The sequence below is a fragment of the Gorilla gorilla genome, chromosome 1, assembly GCF_029281585.2.
Source record: "Gorilla gorilla gorilla isolate KB3781 chromosome 1, NHGRI_mGorGor1-v2.1_pri, whole genome shotgun sequence".
NCBI lineage: Eukaryota > Metazoa > Chordata > Mammalia > Primates > Hominidae > Gorilla > Gorilla gorilla.
Genome location: NC_073224.2, coordinates 163,908,840 through 163,933,269, shown reverse-complemented (window position 1 = coordinate 163,933,269; position 24,430 = coordinate 163,908,840). Strand labels below are relative to the sequence as shown.

The window sequence follows — 24,430 nt, the reverse complement described above, 5'->3', positions numbered from 1 at the left end:
AGGGATTAAGTTTGTATATCTCCACTTGAAATTCTAACTGGGTGATCCAAGTATTCTTATCTCAACTTGGAACACATGTAGAAGCTATAACATTATTAATTTGCTGAACTTTTAAACATTCCCCTTTCTCTTGGAGTTTCATCAAATCTGCTTTGTGGCTCAAATTTTTGCTTCAAGTTTTAAAAATGAGCAGCAGGAAGCCTTTACATTTTACTTATAAAGATAACATTAAGATGGCCAACATATATTAGGGCTTTGGTTAATTTTTAAAATTAACCAAAATGTTGATTGTTTGAATGGACCCTGTTATTTGAATGGAATCTTCTAGGGATCCCCAGTATATAAAACAGATCAGAAGAGAATTGCTGTGGTTAGAGAAGGAGGCTCAGAGCACCCTGGGCTAGGTTTCTGCTCGTTTTCCTCCTACCCCACCCCCGTAGCAGGCAATATTCTTGAACTCCACCGAACACAACTTTAGAACCAGGGAATTAAGATGACACAAAAGCCAGCACGGTGACTCATGCCTGTAATCCCAGCACTTTGGGAGGCCGAGGCGGGCAGATCACTTGAGGTCAGAAGTTGTAGACCAGCCTGGCCAACATGCAAAACCCCTGTCTTCTAAAAATACAAAAATTAGCCAGGCATGGTGGCATGTGCCTGTAATCCCAGCTTCTCTGGAGGCTGAGGCAGGAGAATCACTTGAACCCAGGAGGCGGAGGTTGTAGTGAGTGGAGATCGCACCACTGCACTACAGCCTGGGTGACAGACTGAAACTTTGTCTTAAAAAAAAAAAAACGACCCAAAAGAACTTTCAATTGTGTCACCATGAAGACCATAAAAATGGTCATTCATCCAGGGTTCACTCTGTAGTGTCATTACCTCAACTGCACTCTTAACTCCTGACAAATTATGCTACCAACAGTACGTTTATTCTTCTGAAAAATTCTCACTCCATATGTGCTGGGAATTTAAGGTAGAAAAGTATAGGCTGTATCATATTCTAGATAAACATAAAGTATCCTGTCAACAATATAAATGATTCTTGTGAGAAATGGAAACTTTCACTTGAAATATTATTTGTTTTGCCTAAACTCTTAACATTTCAGTTATTTAGTGTAAATCCATAGTCAGTACACAGAACAGGTGACAGATCTGAGTTTGGAAATGTTAACATAGCACTTTCAATGCCACCAGGAGCTCAATGATTTATAACCTTTGTTAATCTTCAGGAGCCTCCCCCACAAACTCTATAGGTTAATAATGCTATTGCTACTCCTGCCCAGATGGTGCAATGTGGCTATGGAACTTGTTATAGGGAGATATAGTAGGTGCTCAATACATATTCAACTTATCACAGGCATGGGATAGGTCAGAAATTAGGTTTGGCTCTCACCCTTTGATCCTCTTTAAGAGACATGCTGTTATCATGTCACCTACCAATAAAAAGTAGCCAGTGTTGCCTGCTGTTAATTGGATTTATAATCATAAACTGTCATGTAAAAACATTTACTTAAAATAATTGTATAAGAATATACCAAGATATCATATAATTAATTAAATTTAGCAAAGAGTAACCTCTATGTTGTGAGGGGGGCCATAGGTTAAAAGGGTGTACAAGGTTACCCACTAGATGAGAGAAGAAGATATTAGAACATATTTAACTTTTATAGCATCTTACAATTTTTCTATTTTTGTATCTTTCATAATATACATGTTATTGTAGCATCAAAGTACATATTAATAACTTATGAGCCCATACATTTATGTTTGAAAGATTTTACTAATAGTCTATGAGAACCACTTCATGTGGCTCTCACTGCACAAAAATGAGTTCCCCATTTTATTGCTCAGTAGTATAGATGAATACAGAGCCAAAGAGAGTGTCAGAGGGATAGAATGAAGACCGGCATCCAAGAGGCCTGTGTTTAAATCCCGGCTTGACCAGTTGCCACCCTGGTCATCTAGGACAAGTTTGCATCTCTGAATATCAATTTCCTCATCCATGAAAAAGGGATAAAAATGTCATTATTTTACATTGGGTAATTTATTTACAGTGTATACTAGAGTATTTGACACAATAAATAGTATCTATTATCATTTGTGAAATTCACTATTCAGTTTGTCCTCCAATTTGTCACATTTTCAGCTGTCAGTAAAACACGGTTACGTTAAAAACATAAATAATGTCTAGTCCCTTGGGATGCAAAGAGGTCCAGATTTTCTCGTTCTTTTCAACTCCTTAGCTGTGAAGGCTACATCCTGCACTTATTAATCTGTGTATTGAGGGGGGAGGACCCTTGATTCTTGTCTTTGATAAGCTCTGCTCAGCCATGGCTGGATTAATGCATGTCCACAACCACATTACAGGATTCAGTAAGAAAAGAAAGTCAGCTCACACTATGTGGTTAAAGATAATGGAAATGTGCTTATTAGAAGTCTTCCAGAGAGAAAATTTCTTAATTACTTGCTTTTGATCAAAATGAGGGTAAACAGAAGCAATTCTGAAGCAAGACTTGTTATTGTGTTTTTCTGAACATAGTACGCAAGTCTGACAATTAGGAAGCAGTTTTCTGCAGTTCTTTCACATTTGTTTGAGTCTCACAGAGTTTGCAACCAAACTAATAAAGAAGGGAGCCATCTCACATAGTTTTTAGAAGAAAGTGATACATAATTATGGAGTTTACCAAGAACAAATCTCATCAGAGCAGCTTAATTTTTTTTAAAAAATGAGTTACTTGTCCAGTTGGTCAATAGACTGCGATAGACACAATGTGTGTGATTTCAGAAAAGCATTTGCAGGATATATCATGGCAATTTTATAGTCAACATGAGAAATGTGATCCTGACCATGCCAGGATTAGGTAGGTAAGATTGTAACCCAGTCCATATAGGACATGGAGTGATTAGGTTAGTAACGCTTTGAATGATTGTTTGAGGGGGATGGTTAATGATGTAATTTTTTGTGTGTGCAACAGGGAAATCCTAGTGATCCTATGGTTTTAGTGTTTAAAATATTCTTCAAATAACTACAGGTTTCAGAAAAACCTGGTTGCTTTAGAAAGAATGTAGCCATGGTAGAAAATGCAGTCAGACAATCTACACAAAAATACATCTAGACCTCCAGTTCCAACATGGCTGCATAAAAGCAAACTAGCTTTAATCCCTGCAACAGAAAATTAAAAAGCAAATATACGGTGCCGAGATTATCACCAGCAGTATCCCAGAACACATATATGAGAGGAGACAGTTCCTGGGACCATAGAGAAGTGAAACAACTTCCAGCACACAATAAGAGAATCAAACTTCCATATCTGAGACATTGCTCTCCACAATCTGTCTGGCACAGATTGTGAAAAATTTTCCCCAACTCACAGTTTCTACACTGGAAAGTGAGACTGAGGTTAACAACCAGCTTCCCTACCATCTTGTGTTTTCTGGAAAGAGACCTGTCCCTGCCTCAACCCACGAGAGGCATCAGGAATTCTTGAAAGGAGCAATATCCCCAAGGACAAAGGGGAAAGGCCAATATCCCCAAGAAATATCCCTGAGGACAAAGGTGGCAGAGGCCAAAGACAAAGGGGGAAGATAGGACTACCATCCCCAGCCCTGGAAACTCTGCTCTGTAACTCAGCCAAAGGAGAAGCCAAATCAGAGTGGCTGTTCAGCAGCACCACACCGTAGATGGCTTTTTTCCATACATCCCTTGGGCATGAACCCTAGCCAGCCTTCCCACACTACTGGGATATCCCCTCTGAGACACCCACCATTTGAGATGAGTGGCACTCTGATTGTTTACTACAATCAAGACAAACCTGGGCTTAAGGCAACATCTAGTGCCAAGAAGGCAGTAACCTAGGGGAAAAGAAAGAAAACCAACAGATAAATTACAAAGAATCTCTAAGCAAACATATCCAATAAAAACCTAAACAAGCCAGACAGAGGACTGAAATAAAGAACAAATTATTCAATAGAAAGACATATTTATGTACGTCCATAAGAAACAACAGCAAATGGGAAACTATGACCTCCTCATATGGAGAAAGCAAGGAACCAGTGACTGACCCCAATGAGACTGTGATATGTTAACTCTCTGACCAAGAATTCAAAATAGCAGTTTTAAGGAAACTCAGTGATCTCCAAGATAATGCAGAAAAGCAATTCAGAAATTTATCAGAGAGATTTAACATAGATTAAAATAATAAAAAAGATCTAAAATAAACAAACAGTGGTGCATCCAAACAATGGTGCTAAAACATGCTAAAAGGAAATGAACTATCAAGCCATGAAAAGGTAAGGAGGAAGTTTAAAATGCATATTACTAAGTGAAAGAAGTCATTTTGAAAAGGTTACATACTATATGATTCCAACTGTATGACATTCTGGAAAAGGCAAAATTGTAGAGACAGTAAAAAGATCAGTGGTTTCCAGGGATTAGGTAGGAGGGAGGGATGAGTAGGTGGGGGCACAGAGGATTTTTAGGACAGTGACATTACTCTATGTGATGCTGTAATGGTGGATACTTGTCATCGTACATTTATCCAAACTTTCAGAATGTACAACGCCAAGAGTGAAGCCTCCTGTAAGCTACGGACTTTGGTTGATAAGGATGTGTCAATGTAGGTTTATTAACTGTAACAAACGTACCACTCTCGTGGAGGATGTTGGTAATGGGTGAGGCTATGCATATGGGGATATGAAGTAGATGGGAACTTTCCATACCTTCTGTTCAATTTTGCTGTAAACCTAAAACTGCCCTAAAATTAAACTGTATTAAAAATCAAAATAAACAAAACAAGAGCTCCAAAGCTACATCATCACACAATCACTTTGTTTGTAAGTATAGCAGTGGGTCAGATTCTTCCATAGTAATCAATTGATTGAAAATGTTTACTATGGTCAAAGCATGAGCAAAGACTATTACCATGTTTCTAATTAGTAATGAAAGTCTTGAAGAGTGGTGGGTTGGTAAGTGTTTAACAACTAGCTCTTTAGGAAAAAAAAACAATGTATGCATATAGATACCATACAAATAAATAACCTCAAGTACATAGATAAAAAGATAAATAATAATAAAATAAATAGGAAATTATGAGGTTTTTTTTAGAAAATTTCTAATTTTTAGAAAAAAATTAGTTTTTTTTGCCTTTTTCAAAAATACTTTGAAGCTTTTAAAATGTTTTATTTTGAAATAATTTTAGATTTACAGAGAGTTACAAGATGGTACAGAGTGTTTTCATATAACCCTCACCACCCAACTTCCTTTAACGTTAACTTATTACATAACCATGGTTATTTGTTAAAACTAGGAAATGAACATGGGTATAATATTGTTAAGTAATGTAAATACTGCATTTAGATTTCACCATTGTTTCCATTACTATCTTTTTTCTATATTCCAGAATCCCATTCAGGATTCCATGTTGTGTTTACTTATCATGCCTCCTTAGTTTCCTTTGATCTATCAAAGTTTCTCAGGCTTTTCTTTTTTTTCATGAGCTTAGTTTTTAGTATTACTTATTAATTTTATGTGTATTTCTGAGTTGTTGGCTTTATAGGTTTATAATTTATTAAAGCAGTTACCCAAAGAGTGTGATTTCATGGATCGTGTCATATGGATAGAAGTTACTAGGGATAAGCCTACAAGAATCTGTCATTGGTCTTTTCTCCTCAACAGTTTTACTAATGACTTAGAAAAATCTATTGCTGTCATGAAAGTCATATTAGCAAGTGATACAGATGGGGAAGTGTAACAAATATGTTGGATAATACTTGAGAGCTATGGGGACCACAATATGATAGGCAAATCTAACAGCGTAAAGTATTACAGGGATGAATGTATTACCCAACAACTGTGTGCCAAAAAAAACCCCTCTATTGCTGAGCCTAGAAAGATGTGATTTAAATGAAGTGCATGCTAAAAACATGCTTAGGGCTTTAAGATTTTTCATGTTCCTTTTGGGGACAGAATGGCTACCCGAGGGCCTGGTAAGAGGTAACTTGAATGTCTGGGTTCCATTCAGGCGCATGATCTCTCCTCCATATGAGGGAGATACAAATATTTTCAGGGACATACTAGTCCAAAGTTAGGTAGCTAGTCTAAAATGGTATGTGATAAGAATGATCTAATTTTCAAGGGAGAGTCCAGAATCATAAATAGCTGTTGCCTAGGGAGGTATGAAGAAGGACTTGGAAAGGTGAGGCCAGGTAGAACTCTCTGCCAATGATCGAGTAGCCACAGAGGCTTTGTATTAGGTTTCTGTAACCAAGGGCAAGGGTGTTCCTTGAGGTTAGAAGGTACCCTCTAGGTTAGGTAATGGGTAATTGCAAGTAGAATATGCACCCATGATGTCATTTTCCTGCCAAAAACCTATTTAGCTTGCTCTGCTTCTATAGAAATACAATGCCTATCCTAAAATACCTGATAGTTGTGTCTGTATTGATCAACTAAATTCAGAGTATTATGGTGAATAATTCTGGATACCAAAACCGTGGCCATTTTAAAGGGAGGTGGGGTGAGTGATTAGAGACTGAAAACAATGCCATGTGATAAGCATGTGAAAAATTGAAGAATGCTTAGCTTAGCAAAGAGAAGATATAAGGGAAGTAAGATGGCCATTTCTGAGTATATGAAAAGCTGTGTCACGTGGAAGCACAATTAGACTCGGATAAATGAGTAGACACTACAGAAAAATAAATTTTAGCTCAAAATACAGAAGAGCTTTTAATTATTAGGGCTGTCCAAAAATGGATGAGGCTATCTCAGGCAGAAGTGTTCCAGTAGAAGAGAATAAACATTGGGTAGACATGCCATCTGGATGATTGATTTAGTTCTGCGTTATCATGACATGTATTTCTAAAGGTGACATAGTGCCTACCTAGCTGGCCACTAGCGGAATAATATTAGTAAAACATAGAAGTTATGTTGGATCATTTTGGGCTCACATCAGCCCTTTAATCTTTTGCACTACTGAGCAGCCCTCACTGAATGTAACTTGCCCTCATGCTGCTGAAAACAGCCAGCCATATAGCACAATGCAGTATCCCATGTCTGTTCTGTCCAGGTTCATCTTAGCTTAGTTTGACCAGGTATTTTGACTTGGATGTGCTTGTGCAGTTTTTCCCAATATTTGTGGTTTTTAAAAACTCAGTACTTAACCTTTCTCACACTCTCTTCCATCAAACCAACTCCCCTCTTTCTTTCAGGGTTAAGTCTTATATTTACTATATCCATTTTTAAAGGCATTTAACCTTTTAAAAACCATGCTGGTATTTTTCTATTATCAGTGTTTTTGTTAACAGCCTTCTTACCAAGTTACATGTAGTTTCGGTAGTCTGTTTTTGTGTCTATTTTGCCCATTAGCCCAGGAAGTTTTAGTTTGTGATTTGGAAGAATAAATGATGACAGAACAGGATTGCCTGTATTGAATGAAGTGCTGGACTTAGAGCAATGGTTCCCAATTCTGATGACACATCATAATCACCAAGGGAACCTAAAAAACTTCAAACCTGTAGGGTCCACTTCAGGGCCTCCCAGGGGTGGGACCTGTAACATTGTGTTTTTAGCAAGTTCATTTGCAGCCAGCCTGTGAAGCTGTGATTTGGAATCACTAGACAGATGACCTCTAGCGTCACAATTTTAAGATGCTACCCACCTCCCCTGTCATCTATTACAATGAAACACACACTATCCTTGGAATAGTGAAGGAGCAAAACATGCATCTCAATGTCTACATGGACAGCTGCCCCCACTGCACTGAATTTTATGTATCAAGCACAGTATGTTAAAACCACGGACATTATGCAAGATAAACATCGCCAGTAAAATAGCCTTCAAGTCACAAATGTCTTCATATCACTAAAATTTTAGCTCTCAAGAACATTGTGTTTATTGAGCAAATTTAAAAGGTGAGCCTGTCTTTCAGCTAGAATGCCAGAAATTTAAACAGATTAAGAATATTCTGAAGTCAGGATGCAAATTGGCAATAGGACTCTAATTTGTGACTATTTTCATCCCAACCAACATGAGACATTTTGATATCATTGGAAATCTTTACTTGCAAGAGCTGTTATTAGAATAGGAAGGGTGGGGTGGTCAGGATAGAGGTATGTTTACTCTGCAGCTGGTCATTAACCTGGAACTTGCTCAAGTCGATTTTATGGCCATTAATTTCGATGCCCCCATTAGAAAATTTACTTCGAAGGCCATTTGCATGACATCTGCTCTCCTTTCAATCTTGTCTTCTCCCCTCAGTAAATGTAATTTCCACAGTGACTGCTTAACTGACAATTTTAAGCAGGCAAATCTTGAACTTTCCACATTAAACAGGAATCTAACTTTTTAGAAAGTTATCTATAGCGATGAAATGTTTTCTTAGTCTTGTGCTGAAGTATAAATAGGCAGCTGAGCTATGGGCCTACTGCTGTCGAATCTTGGTAAGAGAAATGCCAAGAGGTTTGAAGAAGAAGAATAAGAAAAACCTGATATAAAGCTGTGCTTCAATACTTTCAGCAAATTATAGGATATTAATAACCCATCCCTGGTTGTCGTGTGTGCAGGAGGCTTATTGCAGCAGAACAGAGATTATGCCCTTCCTGGCGTACCTTGGATGTCTGGCAAAACAAACTTAAAACAGGAAGCGTAACTCACAAATCAAAGATAAAAAATATTCCTTTTAACATTTCCTAGAACTTACTAGGTCTGTTCAGCAACTGCTTTCTCCTGCTAATGAGTTAAGATCTCATTAGAATGGCGAGTGATTCTGTAAGCCAGAAACCCTGCATTTTGCAGGCACTGGTCTCAAAATTGTCACCACTTGCCTTGAGTTCTTGGCCTTCTATAGGTCTTTACAATAAAGAGTGAAACCAGAATCACATTTCTTCAGTCCCTTTGTACTATAATTTGACTACAAAATCATACTTCATTGGATAAATTTCTGTAGGTAAGCAGAAGATATTTGAAATATTAATAACACGGGAAAGGTAAAGGAGTGAAAGCAAGTCCTTTGTGGAAACTAGAATCCTTGCTACCCTCCATCCTAAGCAAGAGCGTGAGATAAAAGTGAGAATATTTACTGAGCCCTAAATTCTCTTAAATGAGCAAGAGTGAATTGAAACTTTCAGTGGTCTCCAGGCTACCTGAATGAGAGGCCCTAATCCAGAACAAGAAGAGTTACCGAAAATATAAGCAAGAAATAAGAGGAGAGAAAGAATTAAGAAGGGAAAAGAGAGGAATAAAAGTAGATGAGGATGGAAAGAGAAAAGAATACTTCATACCTCATATACTATGTTTGACACATTGTATACAGCAACATCTTAGAAATATCATTTGAAAATGACTGTTCATTTTCCCAGGAAATTAAATATTAAAATATCTTGTTGTTCACTTTGCAACTCTATTGTGAGTTCCCTCTATTGTGATTAATCTTCTTCCAGTACTACCATACACCTAGCACGTAGTAGACATTCAATAAACTGGAGGAGGGGGAGGCAGCAGGATAATGTTTGCTTTTTTATTTTTAAACTCATTTCATTTTTTGAATAAAAGTATTATATTCACATTGTTATGAACTGAATTTTGTTGTCCCCCCTCCCTCCAAAATGCATATTTTGAATCCCTAATCCTCAATATGACTCTTTGGAGATAGGGCTTCTGAGAAGGTAATTAAGGTTAAATGCGGTCATAAGAGTGGGGCCCTAATACAAAGAACCAGTGTCCTTATAAGAAGAGGAGACATGGGGAGTGCATGCATGCAGAGGAAAGATCATGTGAGGACACAGTGGGAAGGAGGCCATCTACAAGTCACGAAGAGAGGACTCACGAACCTAAGCCTGCTGTCACCTTTGTTTTGGACTTTCAGCCTCCAGAACTGTAAGAAGATAAATTTCTGTTAAGCCACTCAGTCTGTGGTATTTGGTTATGGCAGCCCAAGCTGACTAAACAACATGGCCCTAAGATTAAAAGGTAACAGTGAAAAGTCTTTCTCCTTGCCTCTTTCTCAAATGATTATATCCTTCCCTACCTTTTAAACAGTAGGCAGCATATTAATGAATGTCTTTCTGGTGGACCGTGACTAATGTGTCTATCAGTAATACAATGGAATCTAATAGGCTGTAGTAGAATGATGTCCTTATGACCAGGAGACATGCAGGGCTTTGAACTATTACCCTTTTTTATTCTCACACTGTGGTAACTTTCTATTTTTGAATTTTTAAAAATAGTTTTTAAGATTTTTTTCTCCATCAGTTATCAGCTATTACTGGGGCTATGAATGTGCTTCACACTAGCATCTGCCCCACTTATTGCTGATTACCAACTTTGTTAAAATTGTTTCTTTTTTAAAAATCTTTATTTTATTTTATTTTATTTTATTTTAAGTTCCAGGATACATGTTCAGGATGTGCAGGTTTGTTACATAGGTAAACATGTGCCATGGCAGTTTGCTGCACCTACCAACCCATCACCTGGATATTAAGCCTCAAATTTGTTAGCTTTCTATCCTGATGCTCTCCCTCCCCATTGCCCTGTGCCCTATAAAAGACCCTAGTGTGTGTTGTTCTCCTCTTTGTGTCCATTGTTCTCATTGTTCAGGTTCCACTTATAAGTGAGAGCATGTGGTGTTTGGTTTGCTGTTCTGTGTTAGTTTGCTGAGGATAATGGCTTCCAGCTCCATCTATGTCTTTGCAAAGGACATGATCTCATTCCTTTTTATGGCTGCATAGTATTCCATGGTATATATGTATCACTTTTCTTTATCCAGTCTATCATTGATGGGCATTTGGGTTGATTCCTAAAATTGTTTCTAAAGTAGAAGTCAGTAAGATCTAAGTGACAGCCAAGCTTTTCTGTATGAGGTAAGCACATGGGCTTTGATTTCTCTTTTACTGTTTCAGAAGTCATTTTTTTAAATTGTTTTTTAGTTTCTGGCTATGTTCCGGTAGTTGAGATTGCCAGAGATGTGATTTGCAGTTAGCATTTTGTATTCATAACTGACTGTTCCTCCTCTATAATTTCACAGTCTAAAATGTCCTGGCTTTGCCAGGAGGTGGCATCAGTTTGCCTAGTAGCTTACAGTTATGGACCTTGCATTGTTTGCCTTTGAGAGTTTCAAAAATGTCCACCTATTCTCAACCCATCAGTTTCATATATCTGCCCAGATGATTTGATATCCAAACAGAAAACTATTTGTAGCAATATACTTCAAATTAAACAAGAAGCCCCCTTACTTATATGTGAGCTTTTCCATTACACATGGATGTGATGCTCTCTGGAAAGGTGTACGGTGGGCAGTGCTCAGGCTGAGGACTAAACTGTGAGAGCCCTGTGAGAGTGGTTACATGAACCACTGCTTGCTGAACATCATCATATCATAGATTAAAACTAGGCAAATGAAGACCACTCTCCATTATTCTCTCCCGGTCCAGAAAAGGAGCAGCAGCTTTCTTGCTCCTTAGTCTAAACCATACAATAAAATATAACCATTTCCCCGTATTTTTAGTCCATTTGGGAGAATCAGCCAGGCCTGGATGTACCTTTTGTTCTTTTACATGAGTCTGGAGTCTGACAGATGTGAGTTCAAGTCTTGATTCCAGCACTTACTGGCCACATGACTGTATCGAAGTTTCTTAATGTCTCTACACCTTGCTTTTTTATATGTAAAATAGGAATATTCTTAGTATCTATCTCATAGGGCTGTTGTTAGGATTAAATGAGGTGATATATGTGAAGAATTTCTTGGAACCTTTTGGCATGAAGATCAATTTAGGATATATTAACTATTTGTGGGCTACTTTAAAAATTGAGATTTGGAATATATTTAAGTCCCTTAGAAAGAATGTATATCCATACAAATTAAATTACCTACATTATTTAATAGAAGAATGTCAGTGAGAAAATGGCATGCTCATTATCCCCAGCAATTTTGCTATGAGGGCACAACTCTAATCTTTCATTGTGGAACTAGCTTGTGAGTCAAAAGGGATCCACAGATCATGGGATGCTCAATGTTGGAACACAACACTAATAGCTGATGGATAATTTGACTGATTAGAATGACCTATCACTTATCATCATCAATAAATCACAGCATGTGAAACCATACTGCATACCTTGAATATTATTGCTTCAACTCTCATTCTCCTCTCATAGCACAAAGCATTTTGCTTAACAACAGCCACATTCTTATTAAAGTGAGCCCACAGGAAATGTTTGAAAATGGTACCCTAAGACCAGAATCACATGAAGGTTTGTTAAAACGCAGATTTTTGAGGCTGGGCTGGCTCTGAGAGTAGGAATTATTAAGACTGCAAATGATGACAAATTTACAGAATTATTGCCCTGAAATGTACAGAGGTAGGCTTTTTAGCCTCTTTCTTGAGTTTTCTGGTTTTTTCTTGTGCATATTCTCCAACAAGAAAGCAGTTAATCTAGAACAGTGATTTCAAACCCCAGCTCCCACCTGCTTTGTGATTGCACATTGGAAGTCTGATTTCAAAGGTGTGCAGTGAAGCTTGGATCATTCTAATATTTCTCCAGAAATCACGATTCTGACAATCCTGATTTTATCAAAGCTCTATAAGTGCTAAATAGTTTTTCTGAATAGAAGACAAATATCTTTCCCTTGTTAATCCTTTTATTAAAAGATACATAACAGTATGTTTTATCCTACTCTAGCCTTACATGAAAACCTAACCCCAAGCCTGTATATGATATAGTATTTGACATTTTGAATAAATAATGGAACATCTGGAATCTTCAAAATCAACTTAGAAATTTCAGTTTTGCACAAATCTCTTAATACTCTAGGATCTGGATAAACAAATTACATTCCCTATGCTGAGTTAAATCAGATTAATGAAACATAAGTATCTCAGTGTAATACTCCAGATTTGATGTAATCTATGACCACCCCACCTCTCAGACATATAGCTTTAGAGAGGCACAGTCCCCTTTGCCTGACAGAAGCCATCTTTTTCCCACACTGTCATCCTCCGTGGCTATCACAACTGGCTCACTTATTTTTTAAGTTAAATTATTTGTCTTCCATGTAGTTGGAGGAAGTCAATTATCTTAAAAACTTCAGTGACTTCTTGTTGGTTTTCTTCAAATGTGACACCCACATGAGGACAAAGAAAGCTTCTCCAAAGGTCCTGATGAAGGTGGACCAGTTTTAAAATTACCCAGGGCTCAGTACTCAACTTCTCAGTGGGAAGCAGATGTCCGTCCTGTGAGAGGAAACTCCAATATTCAACAAGTATTATGAGTCCAAAGTCCCAGGACTCAAAGAATACGCTTAGCACTTTGCCTGAAGTCATGTATGGGAAACCAAACACTTACTTTAGTACCTGCAACATTATAGGATAAAGGTCATACTAGCAGGTGATGAATATCATGCCTTAGGAACTCCAAGCAGACAACGATTTTCTGTACTTTGCTTTAGAGGTGAGAGCAGCATTGGAGGCTCAGGGAAAGTGACATACAGAAGACAACAGCTGCATTTTGGTTGGAGGTGATTTGAAGCTGTTTGTTATTTCATATGGCAGGGATGAGGAAAAATGGGTGGAGGGGAGGAAGGCCTACTTGTTTATTTTCCATCTCCTGTGGAGTATTTGACATCTGGAAGTTCCAATTAGCATTTTTAAAGTTGTGTTTCATTAATCGGCATTAATTGGCATTAATCTGAGATGCCCCGGATGATCTTTTACACTTTTGTTAAACATTGTGATGATGCCTTTATAACTACTTCAAATAGCTGAACCACTGGCCAAATTTTGAAAAGCAGATCATCAATCCAGAAAGTGTGACACTGTGTTCACACACAACCAAGGATTGCAAATGATGCAATTTTAGCACCATATTCTTCATCTAAGACAACTTACCAGAATCCTTTGCATAAATTAATAGTTAAGGTTCTTTTTATAATTCTCTAGTGATCCAATAGTGCACCTTCTCTAGTGACTGACTATGCGCAGACATCAGTATCTACATAGAGTCTAATCAAGTTGTCCAGTTGATATGCTGAGATCCCTGGAAAAAACCAGGAATCTTCAGAGAAGCATTAGTTACCTCTAGAAGTGCTATTTCTTCCACTTTCTTTCTCATGTTACCAAATAGTTTCGCATTAGCTCTAAAGGAGGTAATCTACTTACTCTATCAGGTCCCTTATCTGTATTATCTGTGGCAAAATAATTCTGCTGACTTTGCTCTGAATAATTACCAAGAGCTCACTTAACACGGCCATAATTCTCTCCCCATCTGACTGAGGAATGTTCTTAAACTCCCTCAATCATTCCAGCCCACATTCTTTCAGTATAGCAACAGCGTGTCTGTAACTTTTGTTTCCTTTAATTCAGGATAATCAGAGTGGGTATAAAACAATGACCACCTTTCATAGAATGAACTATACTTACAGTGTTTAATATATATTATCTCATTTGATCCTTAGGACAAAAAGTTATATACATATATGTGTATCTATAAATGTATGTATTTATCGCTTTTTATAGGTAGTGTTGAAACCACAGTTCAAGGGCAGTAGCCCAAGATTACTCCACTAGTGAGCAATAAACTTGGGATTTTAAACACAGTCTTTGGTTTCAAAAGTCAATTTTGTTAAGGCTCATAAAATAATTCTTTGGCTTAGCAAAGCCCCTTGCTTATTTATATATACCACTTTAAACGTATTAAGTATATTAGTTAGAAACATTTTGAATACTAGTGACAAAAAAAACTAACTCAAGCTAGTTTAGTAAAAAATGGAAACTTATCAGTTCAGTTGTCTGCAGGAGAAAGCAGGGGTGTGGCTGAGCACAAGCCCATGGAGCTAGGGACTCTTGTTCTCTCAGGCCTCTCTTTCTCTCCCTCTCTTTCTTTCCTTTTCTTTTGCACACCACCTCCCCATTCCCCGCTTTTTTTTCCAGACAAGCTTCTTTACATAATGAGAAGCAAAACCTTCAGCAACATCTCTAGCTGGTTTGGGTTAGATGCCCATCTCTGGACTCATCAATTGTGGCCAAAACAACGGGGCCCTATCGTGTAAACCCCCTTTAGAACCTCCGCATGTCTAGAATCAGGGAGAGATGAGATTCCCCAAAGAGGGAGGTTAACATTCCCAGAAGGAGGGAATTATATGATTTCAACTTATATTTTCATATGGATAGAAATGCATTTACCACACTCCTAATGTAAATCAGAATTTCTGATTTTCTGATGCTCTAACCACATTTCCTAGTGCCACATTGCACCCAGCACAATGTCTGGCACCCAGAGATGTTCAACTGCTATTCTTGAAAGTATAAATACATTTCACCCATTTTTACTTTCATTCTACTGCTTCATTAAAAATATTTTGTATTTTCTTACATTCCATCTGGAAGTCTATAACTTAGTACCTGTGTAATAAGGGATTTGGCAGTATCACTTCTCTAAAATAACATGTTAAAATGGTAAGCATTCTATGGTTTTCTTGGGGAGACTTTTTTTTTCTTTTTTTTTTTCTTTGAGACGGAGTCTTGCTCTGTCGCCCAGGCTGGAGTGCAGTGGTACAATCTCGGCTCACTGCAACCTCCACTTCCCTGGTTCAAGCAATTCCCCTGCCTCAGCCTCCCGAGTAGCTGGATTACAGGCGCACGTCACCACACCTGGCTAATTTTTTTCTATTTTTAATAGAGAAGGGGTTTCACCGTGTTGGCCACACATGAACTCCTGACCTCAGGCAATCCACCAGCCTCGGCCTCCCAAAGTGCTGGGATTACAGGCGTGAGCCTCCGCGCCCGGCCAGGGAGACATATTTATATGTAAAAAGCAAACGTATCTTGTCATTGGATGCTCATCCACAACAGTCACAAACCCCATTCTAACACCAGCTTTGTGGTTTACTAAGTGATATCAATTTCCCAGCATGGTAGATGACAATGTGTGTATGTAACTTGAATAAAAGCCAGGGCAAAGAGTTGAAACCAGCCTCATTGTCTGGGTATTACTGGAAGTTCTTGTTATCACGGCAGAGGAAATCAAGGATACGGACACTCCAAAGGTGAGGTTAGAGCAGAAGTTTAATAAGCGAAGGGAAGAAAGCTCTCGGGAGCAGAGAGGGGTCCCAGAAAGATGGGTTGCCATTTTACAATGAAATGCAAGGGTTTTTATAGACAAGCTGGTGGGGAGGGTGTTTCATTTACATAAGGCTCAAATTTCTGACAGTTCCCACCCCACTTTTTTTAGTGCTCATGCGGGCTCCTCAGTCTGAGTTACTCCATGTTGCCTATCTCTTCCCACTGCGCATGTGTGAAAAAGGCCAGGAGGCAGGACCCTCTACAGTGGACGCTCCTGGTCCAGGGTAGCTCTTCTTATCAGTGCTGCTGCAGGCACTCCCTGCTGTGCAAGCCTCTTTGTCTGAGTATTTCCAAGAAGGGAGAGGACTGTGCTTACTGGGGCCCACTGTATGTCTGTATGTCACACAGGAGGCCCCTTTCTGTGTTAGAAGCTGCTTTTTTGTTAGAAGGGGATTCTACTTAGGACCTTTGCCCTATCTGCCTAGTTGATTTCTTTCTCTCTCCTCTCACAGAGTGTCATAGAAAGAACTCCAATCCATCAAGCAAAAGTAATTAACAGCAATTCGAATCTTTATTGGACTCTTAGAAAATAAACAAGGAGATCTAATTTGTAGCTCCCACATAGATTTTTGTCTCCACTCCTGTTGTTTTTAATTAATTCAATAATATTTACTAAATGTCTCCTATGTGTCAGACGTGCTTCCAGTGCCCATAGAGCCTGCATGTCTCCACTCCCCGAGTTCCCCTCTCCACTCCTTGGATTCAACTCTCAACTTCAAACTGAGTTTTGAAGTCAGTCAGGGGTGGGGGAGGGTGTTTTGTTTTGTTTTGTTTTGAGACGGAGTTTTGCTCTTGACGCCCAGGCTTGAGTGCAATCACGCGATCTTGGCTCACTGCAACCTCCTTCTCCCGGGTTCAAGAAATTCTCCTGCCTCAGCCTCCCAAGTAGCCAGGATTACAGGCGCCTGCCACTACTCCTGGGTTCACTTTTTTTTTTTTTTTTTTTTTGTAATTTTAGTAAGACGAGGTTTCGCCATGCTGGCCCAGCTGATCTTGAACTCCTGACCTCAGGTGATCCACCTGCCTCGGCCTCCCAAAGTGCTGGGAGTACAGGCGTGAGCCACTGCGCCTGGCCGGGAGGGTGGCTCTTGACTTACAGGGCCTCCTCTCCCCTCCAAGGTCTTCTTTAATTCTGCACATTATTTTAATTATTTCTAACAAGTACCTTGATCTTCATTTGTGAAATCTAGTGACCCAAAGGCAGCTCCCAACCTCCCTGGGAGTTGACAGGGGTGGGGTTGGGAAGAGAGGGGAGAGAGGAAGAGCTACTCTTCCCAAGAAGGGTTTTTGTTTTGTTTTGTGTTTATTTGTTTTGGCTTTTGGTTTTTAGTAGATGGGGGATGTACATGTGGGAGGTGAGGGAGAGAGCAGACTGCAAACCCTGTAACTGATCCATGTATTATCTGTTCTTTTAACTGAGTAACATGCTTTTCAAAAGTGTTTTTCCATGTTTCAGAGACAGAAAAGGGGAGAAAAAGAGAAGAAAAGGGAGAGGAAAAGGTAAAAGAAAAGAAGAGAATGAATTGCAGCTGAGGAAGTGGAAGAGCGAGAAGCGCTTCCAGATACCAGGTAACCTCTTTCTTTGACTCCTGATTTGCCACTCATCTCCCTAAATGCCTTAATGACCTGTCACACAGGTGACTCACATGAAGGCCACATGGTGTATGTTTCTCTTACCACTGTCTGCTATTGAAGACATAGGATTTAGTTTTGGGAAGATGTGTGCTGGAGAAATAAAAAGCAGACACAGTGGTTGAATGCAAAATGAATCATAGGAATTATCCAGTAAAATGGCTTAAAATCATATTCCAGGCTCTGAAGTCATGGAAAGTCTCTCTTAATGCATTGGAACCTAATCTAGTAATTTCACCTGGGTTCCCTATCCGGGCATCTCTTTTCTAATTTGTTCAGAAGTAAACAAGGTAACAGCTTTTAAACAGCCAATTGCCGTGGACATTGATGAAATCTACAGGTTTCATTACTTGATGTCCAAAGACATTTCTTCCTATTTACATCAAAAACACTGTGGAATTCTTAAAGACAGCAAGCCTTTATTTGAAAGAAATACACGTTGAGGTTCTTTAAGGATGAAAGCAGAACTGTCTTGGAGCTGATGCTAAAGCAGAGTGAGAAGACCATGTGTATTTTCAAATAAATTTTCAAAAACTCCTGAGACTTGGGAAAGGGTGTAATAGAACACTGCCTATAGCTGAGCCTTGCAGAAGCTTATCACAGCATAGAAGAAATTGATTGAAAACTCACATGGGCATCAGAAGTTTCCTTTTATTGGAAACTTTTGCAGTTTTGGAGACTCCTTATAAAGACCTGAGTTGTTAGCAGGCATCTAAATCTGGCACTAGAAACAATTGAGATGATTTTACAGTGTATCTGCCCAGATCCTCACTACAAGATTTTCTGGGTGTTTTCTTATTTTTGACACTTGCCTCAATCAAATTGAGGCAGTCTTTTAAATTTCTGTCTAAAATTAACTGGTATTTTCAGGTATATTGGCATCATTTTAAAATCCACTTATTTTTAAGAATATTTGAATGTGAAAAGAGATGTATATGCAAACTGTTGGATCAGGCAAGTTTCCTTCAGGCTGTCTGGATGTGTCTATCTATAGCATTTGGCACATACCTAGCTGTCACTCAAAAAAGATAGCTGATGTTCAAAGTTAATCTGAAGTACCTACTTGAAGTCTGCTTTATTTATTTTTTTAATTTGGCCAGTTCATTCTTGGGGAATGGAAAGGAAGGAAAATGGCCAGGCACAGTGGCTCATGCCTGTAATTCCAGCACTTTGAGAGGCCGAGATGGCCGGATCACTTGAGGTCAAGAGTTCAAGACCAGCTTGCAACATGGTGAAACCCCGTCTCTACTAAAAATACAAAAATTAGCCAGGTGTAGTGGCACACGCCTGTAATCCCAGCTACTGGGGAGACTGAGGCAGGAGAATCACTTGAATCTGGGAGGCAGAGGTTGCAGTGAGCCAAGATTGTACCATTGCACTCCAGCCTGGGTGACAGAGTGAGACTTTGTCTCAAATAAAAGAAAAAAAAAGTGGGGGGGGGGGAAATGAAAGGAAGTGTTTCCAGTTATTTGACTTAATTCCATATACTTTAAAATTTACATTGAACATTAGAGAGTTCTTCAAGTGAATGTCGATTATTAGTCTGTCATTTTACATTAGAAGCAATGGGCTTAAGTCCTCAAACCACATTATAGCTAGACAACACAAAATGTTCATCCTTAGTGTTAATTAACTCGAATACTCAGGTCAAAGGTCTTTATTTTGGCCTATGAATAACCAAATACTGATAATCCACTTTGGTGATTGAGATTGCACATCTACAGGTTTTGGGGGATTGAAGTAGGGTTGTTTTTTGGGGGTTGGATCTGGAGTTTGTAAAAATCTGTTATGGGGCTAAAACAACTGGAATTTACCTCTTTGTCTTTGAAATCTTAGAGATAAAGCCTATATCCTTAGTATATAGCCTGGGGTTTGAAGAGAATTGATGCTGATGGACTCTTGGTTGCCTACCTGTATCCTTTCTTCTTTGTTTCTGCCAGAACCTTGATTTTGTTTAGATATCTCCTCCTGTCCCACATAGTAATGCATTTCAGGGGAAGCTGACCCCAATCCCACCTCTAGATGTGGGCCTGATTGGCAGAAACATGACAATCTCATCCCCTTGCTCATGTTTAGTTCAGTGATAGGCATGGGGCGCAGCTCTGGCCAGTGAAACTAGAGGCAAAGTTTGCTGGGTGGGGGCAGAAGAGGAGTTCCAAGGACCATTTCTGAGAGAGGATTATAAAGATATATTTCCCTTATTCCTCTGAATGTTGTTGTATTTGCATGTGATGCCTGGAACTGCTGCAGCTATGTTGCTACCAGCCTGAGGTTAATGTTGATATAAGGAAGGGAGAGCAGAGTAAAAAAGAATCTGGCTCTTCAATGACCATGATAAGCCACTGAATCAACTACTTCTAGACTTCTTTCTTTGTGAGATAATACATTTCCCTATTGTTAACACCATTGGGTTTCTTTTATTGCCAGACAAATGGACCATAACTGATAAAGCTGTCCTTGGGGATTTGGAGCCTTGGTCGATTCGGTTGCTGAAATAGCTTTCCTAGTGCCACAACTTACAATAATGTGGGCTTTAACTATTCTATCAAAAATGAAAACTGTATGAGACAGCTCAGCTGAAGATATGCCATTTTAGAGCAAGAATCAAAGCTAGTCTGTGTGATTTGGGGTGATCCAACAAACTTCAGTGTCACTTATTAAATTGGGCTGAAAGTGCCTCTATTTCCCAGAAGTACTTTCAGGATAAATTCAATTATATAGTTTTAAAGTACTTTTAGAAGAAAGACATATGAATTTGAATAATGATAGCCTTTTCTGACAAGTCTTTATATCCATATAAGAACAAAGGCTTCTAGCATTTCCTCTCTTCTGAGTCTATGGAGTAATCAAGCATGTATGCTATTGTAATTTCAGTGGTAGCAAAGAAAAAAAAATAATTCATAGAGAAAATCACTATAGAGATGTACTTCTCAGATCCATTCCCATTATACTCGGACAAAATAGCCGCCCATAAGTGACACAGAAGTATACAGAATCTCAGAACTAGACTTTTGACACACCAGTGGAGTGCAGATTCTGTAACATCATGCAGAAATGAACAGAATGGTTTTGAAGCAAGTTTAAAGACAAAATTAATATACAGTTATTTTAAGAGGAGAAACATACTATGTTTGTGGGTAGACTGATTCAAGTTGAAACATGCTAAATTTTCATGAGCAAGAGAATGAATGAATACAATTGAATATTATGTAGCAGTGAAAATTAACAGACAGGATGTACCTACATTTACATCAATGAACTGCACATGTATAACAATAAACAGAAAAAGTAAGACATAGAAGAATATATACAATATGTTCATATTAGTATAAAAAATAGTACCATGTAAACTGAGACTATTCTTTAGGGATATTACATTTATAGTAAGTATAAAGAAACTCATGATGGTGATAATCACTGCATTTAGAATACTTGCTACCTCTGAGCATTAGGAAAGGGAATGTGATCAGAGGGAAAAGCAAATGGGTATTTTACACTTTAAATTATATTGAAATATTTTATTCTTTAAATTGAATAGCAAATGCATGAATCTTCACTCTATTATTTTTATAGTTTTATTGTTTGTGTGAAATTTTATAAGATGTTTACGATAAAACAAAATAAGACTCTCAGTTTTATCCCTGATGGGAGACACACTGGTACTGAAAATTTTCTCAGCTGTGTGAGAATGACAGTCTCACTTTTGACTTAGAAGATTCTAGGTTCACTACTCACTGTGGTGTTTTTCTAACCATATAAAGAGGGAAGCTCCTTGATACCTATGTAAGAGAGCCAGACAAACATGTGAGTCTAAATAGAGTCTCTGGTTAGTTTATTATAATTGTTTTTCTTTTAATCCATGTCGAATGTACTACACTGTACTCTAGCAGGCAGGGTTATACTGCTCAGATACTCTTCCCCTTGCAAGGTAATTGTCATGGCTTTTTTTATGCGTCAATGTGACTGGCTCAGAAGATGCCCAGATATCTGATTAAAAATTATTTATAAGTGTGTCTATGAGAGTGATTCTAGAAGAGGTTAGAATTTGCATCGGTAGACTGAGTAAAGTAGATGGTTCTCCCTGTGTGAGAAGGCATTATCCGACCTGCTGAGGACTCAAATAAAACAAAAAGGTAGAGGAAGTTTCACTTTACTCTCAGCATCTGGCTGCCTAGGCTAAGACATCTGTCTTCTTCCTTCCTTACACTGGGACTTATACCATCAGAGTTCCTGGTTCTCAGGCCTTCGGATTCAAACCAGAGTTTACACCACTGGCTTTCCTGGGTCTCTACTTTGCAGCTTCTCCAATTATGTGATTCAATTTATATATATACATATATGTGTGTCTGTGTGTATATATATATTTATTTGTAATTAATTAATATTTATTTTAATTATTTTCATTAATATAATTTATATATTTATTTTAATTAATTTTTATATTTTATATATATAAAATCTTCTGTTACTTTGACCCATTGTCCCATTGTCATCTTGCAATAACTCTTCACCACACATCTCTCCTTCATGTCATTTAAGGCAGTTGTATTTATATTTATTTGTGTAATCAATTGATCGATGTCTGTTTTTCCTGACAGACTGCAAACTCCAAAAAGGCAGACTATCCTGTTTTACTCACCATTATATTCCCAGAGCTTAAAAAAGTGTTCAGTGTATACTGGCTGAATTAATTGAATAAAATAAAATAGGATCCACATCATTTTTTTTCTTCACCGTAGCCTACTGACATAAAGACTTTCTTAAATTTTTCCCAGTGACATACAAAAATGGGTTACTGTCTTCCTTCTCACCATATCTTTCTGTTTCATTTTTCTTGATTATTCTTAACACTACTTGTCTATTTTATTTTCGGTTTCTCAAACCCGACTTGGGATAGGTGATACCAGGAAACATGAGGAAGGCAATGAGAAGAGTGAGGCAGTAGAGAAGACAAGCCAGGGAGGGAGACTGGAGCAAGATTCTGATCTGAGGGAAGAGGCACCACATGTCCACACCCTCAGAAGACTGAGTGGTCTTCATTCTGTGGTATAACTAGAAGCGGGGAATTGATTGGGGAGCTGGAAATTATGCATCTTGGAGGAAGGGCCAGTCAAATTAGTTGGGCATGAACTCACTGCTTATGTAGATTCTGGGGACATAGTGTGGCATAGTGGTTGAGATGCAGGCTGCAGAGTTAGCCAGACGTGGTTCAGACTGAGGTAGGTTTGAGATCTCCTTCTGCCAGTGCACCTATTGGGGAGCTTTGGGCTGTAATCAACAGAAAACCTAACCCAGATGAGCTTAAACAATAAGAAATTTATTGACATAGCTGGAAATTCAAGTTTGGGTAACTTTCAGGGTCAGCTTGATCCAGTGGCTCTTATTCTTTTTTCTTCTTCTTCTTCTTATTTTTTGCCATACTTTCCTCCCTCAAAAAGTACATGTACTTTTCTCTGTCTGCTTTGTCCCCAGGCTGGTTCCTCCCTTGGTGATTCTGCGTGCATGCCACCTTCCCAACATCAGCCTCTTTCCTCTTCTAGGAGATCCCAGATTTTTTTTTTCTCACTGTAGAGACAATATAGGTTCCTTTTAAGAATTTGGAAAATAAAGAGAATAATACATAAAAATTAAAATTATCACTAATACTTCTATTTTGAAAAATCTCTAATGAGCATATATATATATTGTACATATACTTGTGAATATCTTTAAGATACATCTGTGTGTATGCATGTGTGTATATATCTCATCATGTATGTTAAAACAGTTTGGCTTTCATTTATATTCTGTTTGCCAGATTTATTCTGTTTGCCAGATTTAATCTTCTCTTATTAGACATTTTGTTGGGTTTTAATAAACATGACATTACTTTTCCAAAAAGAAATTAATTTGAACTTTATGTAGTTGTTTAAATCTAAATGACCAAGTTATGCCTTTTATGCAAAGGTATTAAACCTAATTTCCTTGCAGCAGGGTTTCTGTTTAGTTGATAGTACTTGTTTTTACTTAGAACACTTAGCTGATTTGAAATTGAGTATTAGTCTTCTGGTTTTGCCTTGTGTTGTTTGATGTTGGATTTGAGAATAGTTTGCCTGGGGCCTTCTTAAACCTACATTGAAATAATTTCCTCGTCTCGTGATTTTTACGTCAGAAAAGTTCCGTGAACTTGTATCATATTTACTCCCTGGTGCAAGGTTACTGTGCTCTCTGGGGGAGCGCCTGTACACATACATTTATGAACATAAGGATGGTAAATTGATTGTGGAAAATTCCCTTTATACATGTAGAGGAAATGCTTTTTAACAATATATACATTCTGAGTCTAACACTGCCAAGAATATAAAACCCCAAATCCCTAGCCTGTGTAATGTGTAATTATCTGTGAAACTAGATTTGTGTGTATGTGTTTGTGTGTATGTGTTTTTATGTGTGTGTGTGTGTCAAGACACAGAGCTTGGTCCCCATCACCTGTGGGTAATTAGCTGGGATTGCGGAGTGCATCTGGCTATCCTTGCAGACATCAGTCTCTGTTATGCAGAACCAATAATGGTTTCTCATCCTGGAAGCAACCCCCTGCTAATCTTGGTGAAATAGCAGTAGCACTCACAGCAGCTCTGCTTTCATTAAAAATTAATGGTGATGTGGGCACTGGGAATTAATTATAAGCTGTGAAATCTATGTCTGATATGTT

The 24,430-nt window shown here is 38.3% G+C and overlaps 1 protein-coding gene across 1 annotated transcript in view; it reads left to right on the top strand.

Annotated features, from left to right (window-relative positions):
* Positions 1-4,509: 4,509 nt before the first annotated feature.
* LOC109028482 (uncharacterized) overlaps positions 4,510-24,430 on the top strand; it is a 37,579-nt gene continuing 17,658 nt past the window's right edge. The window contains exons 1-2 of the mRNA XM_063708775.1: positions 4,510-4,616; positions 17,564-17,676. Of these exons, the coding sequence (XP_063564845.1) occupies positions 4,510-4,616; positions 17,564-17,676 (220 nt within the window). The remainder of the gene's footprint in view (positions 4,617-17,563; positions 17,677-24,430) is intronic.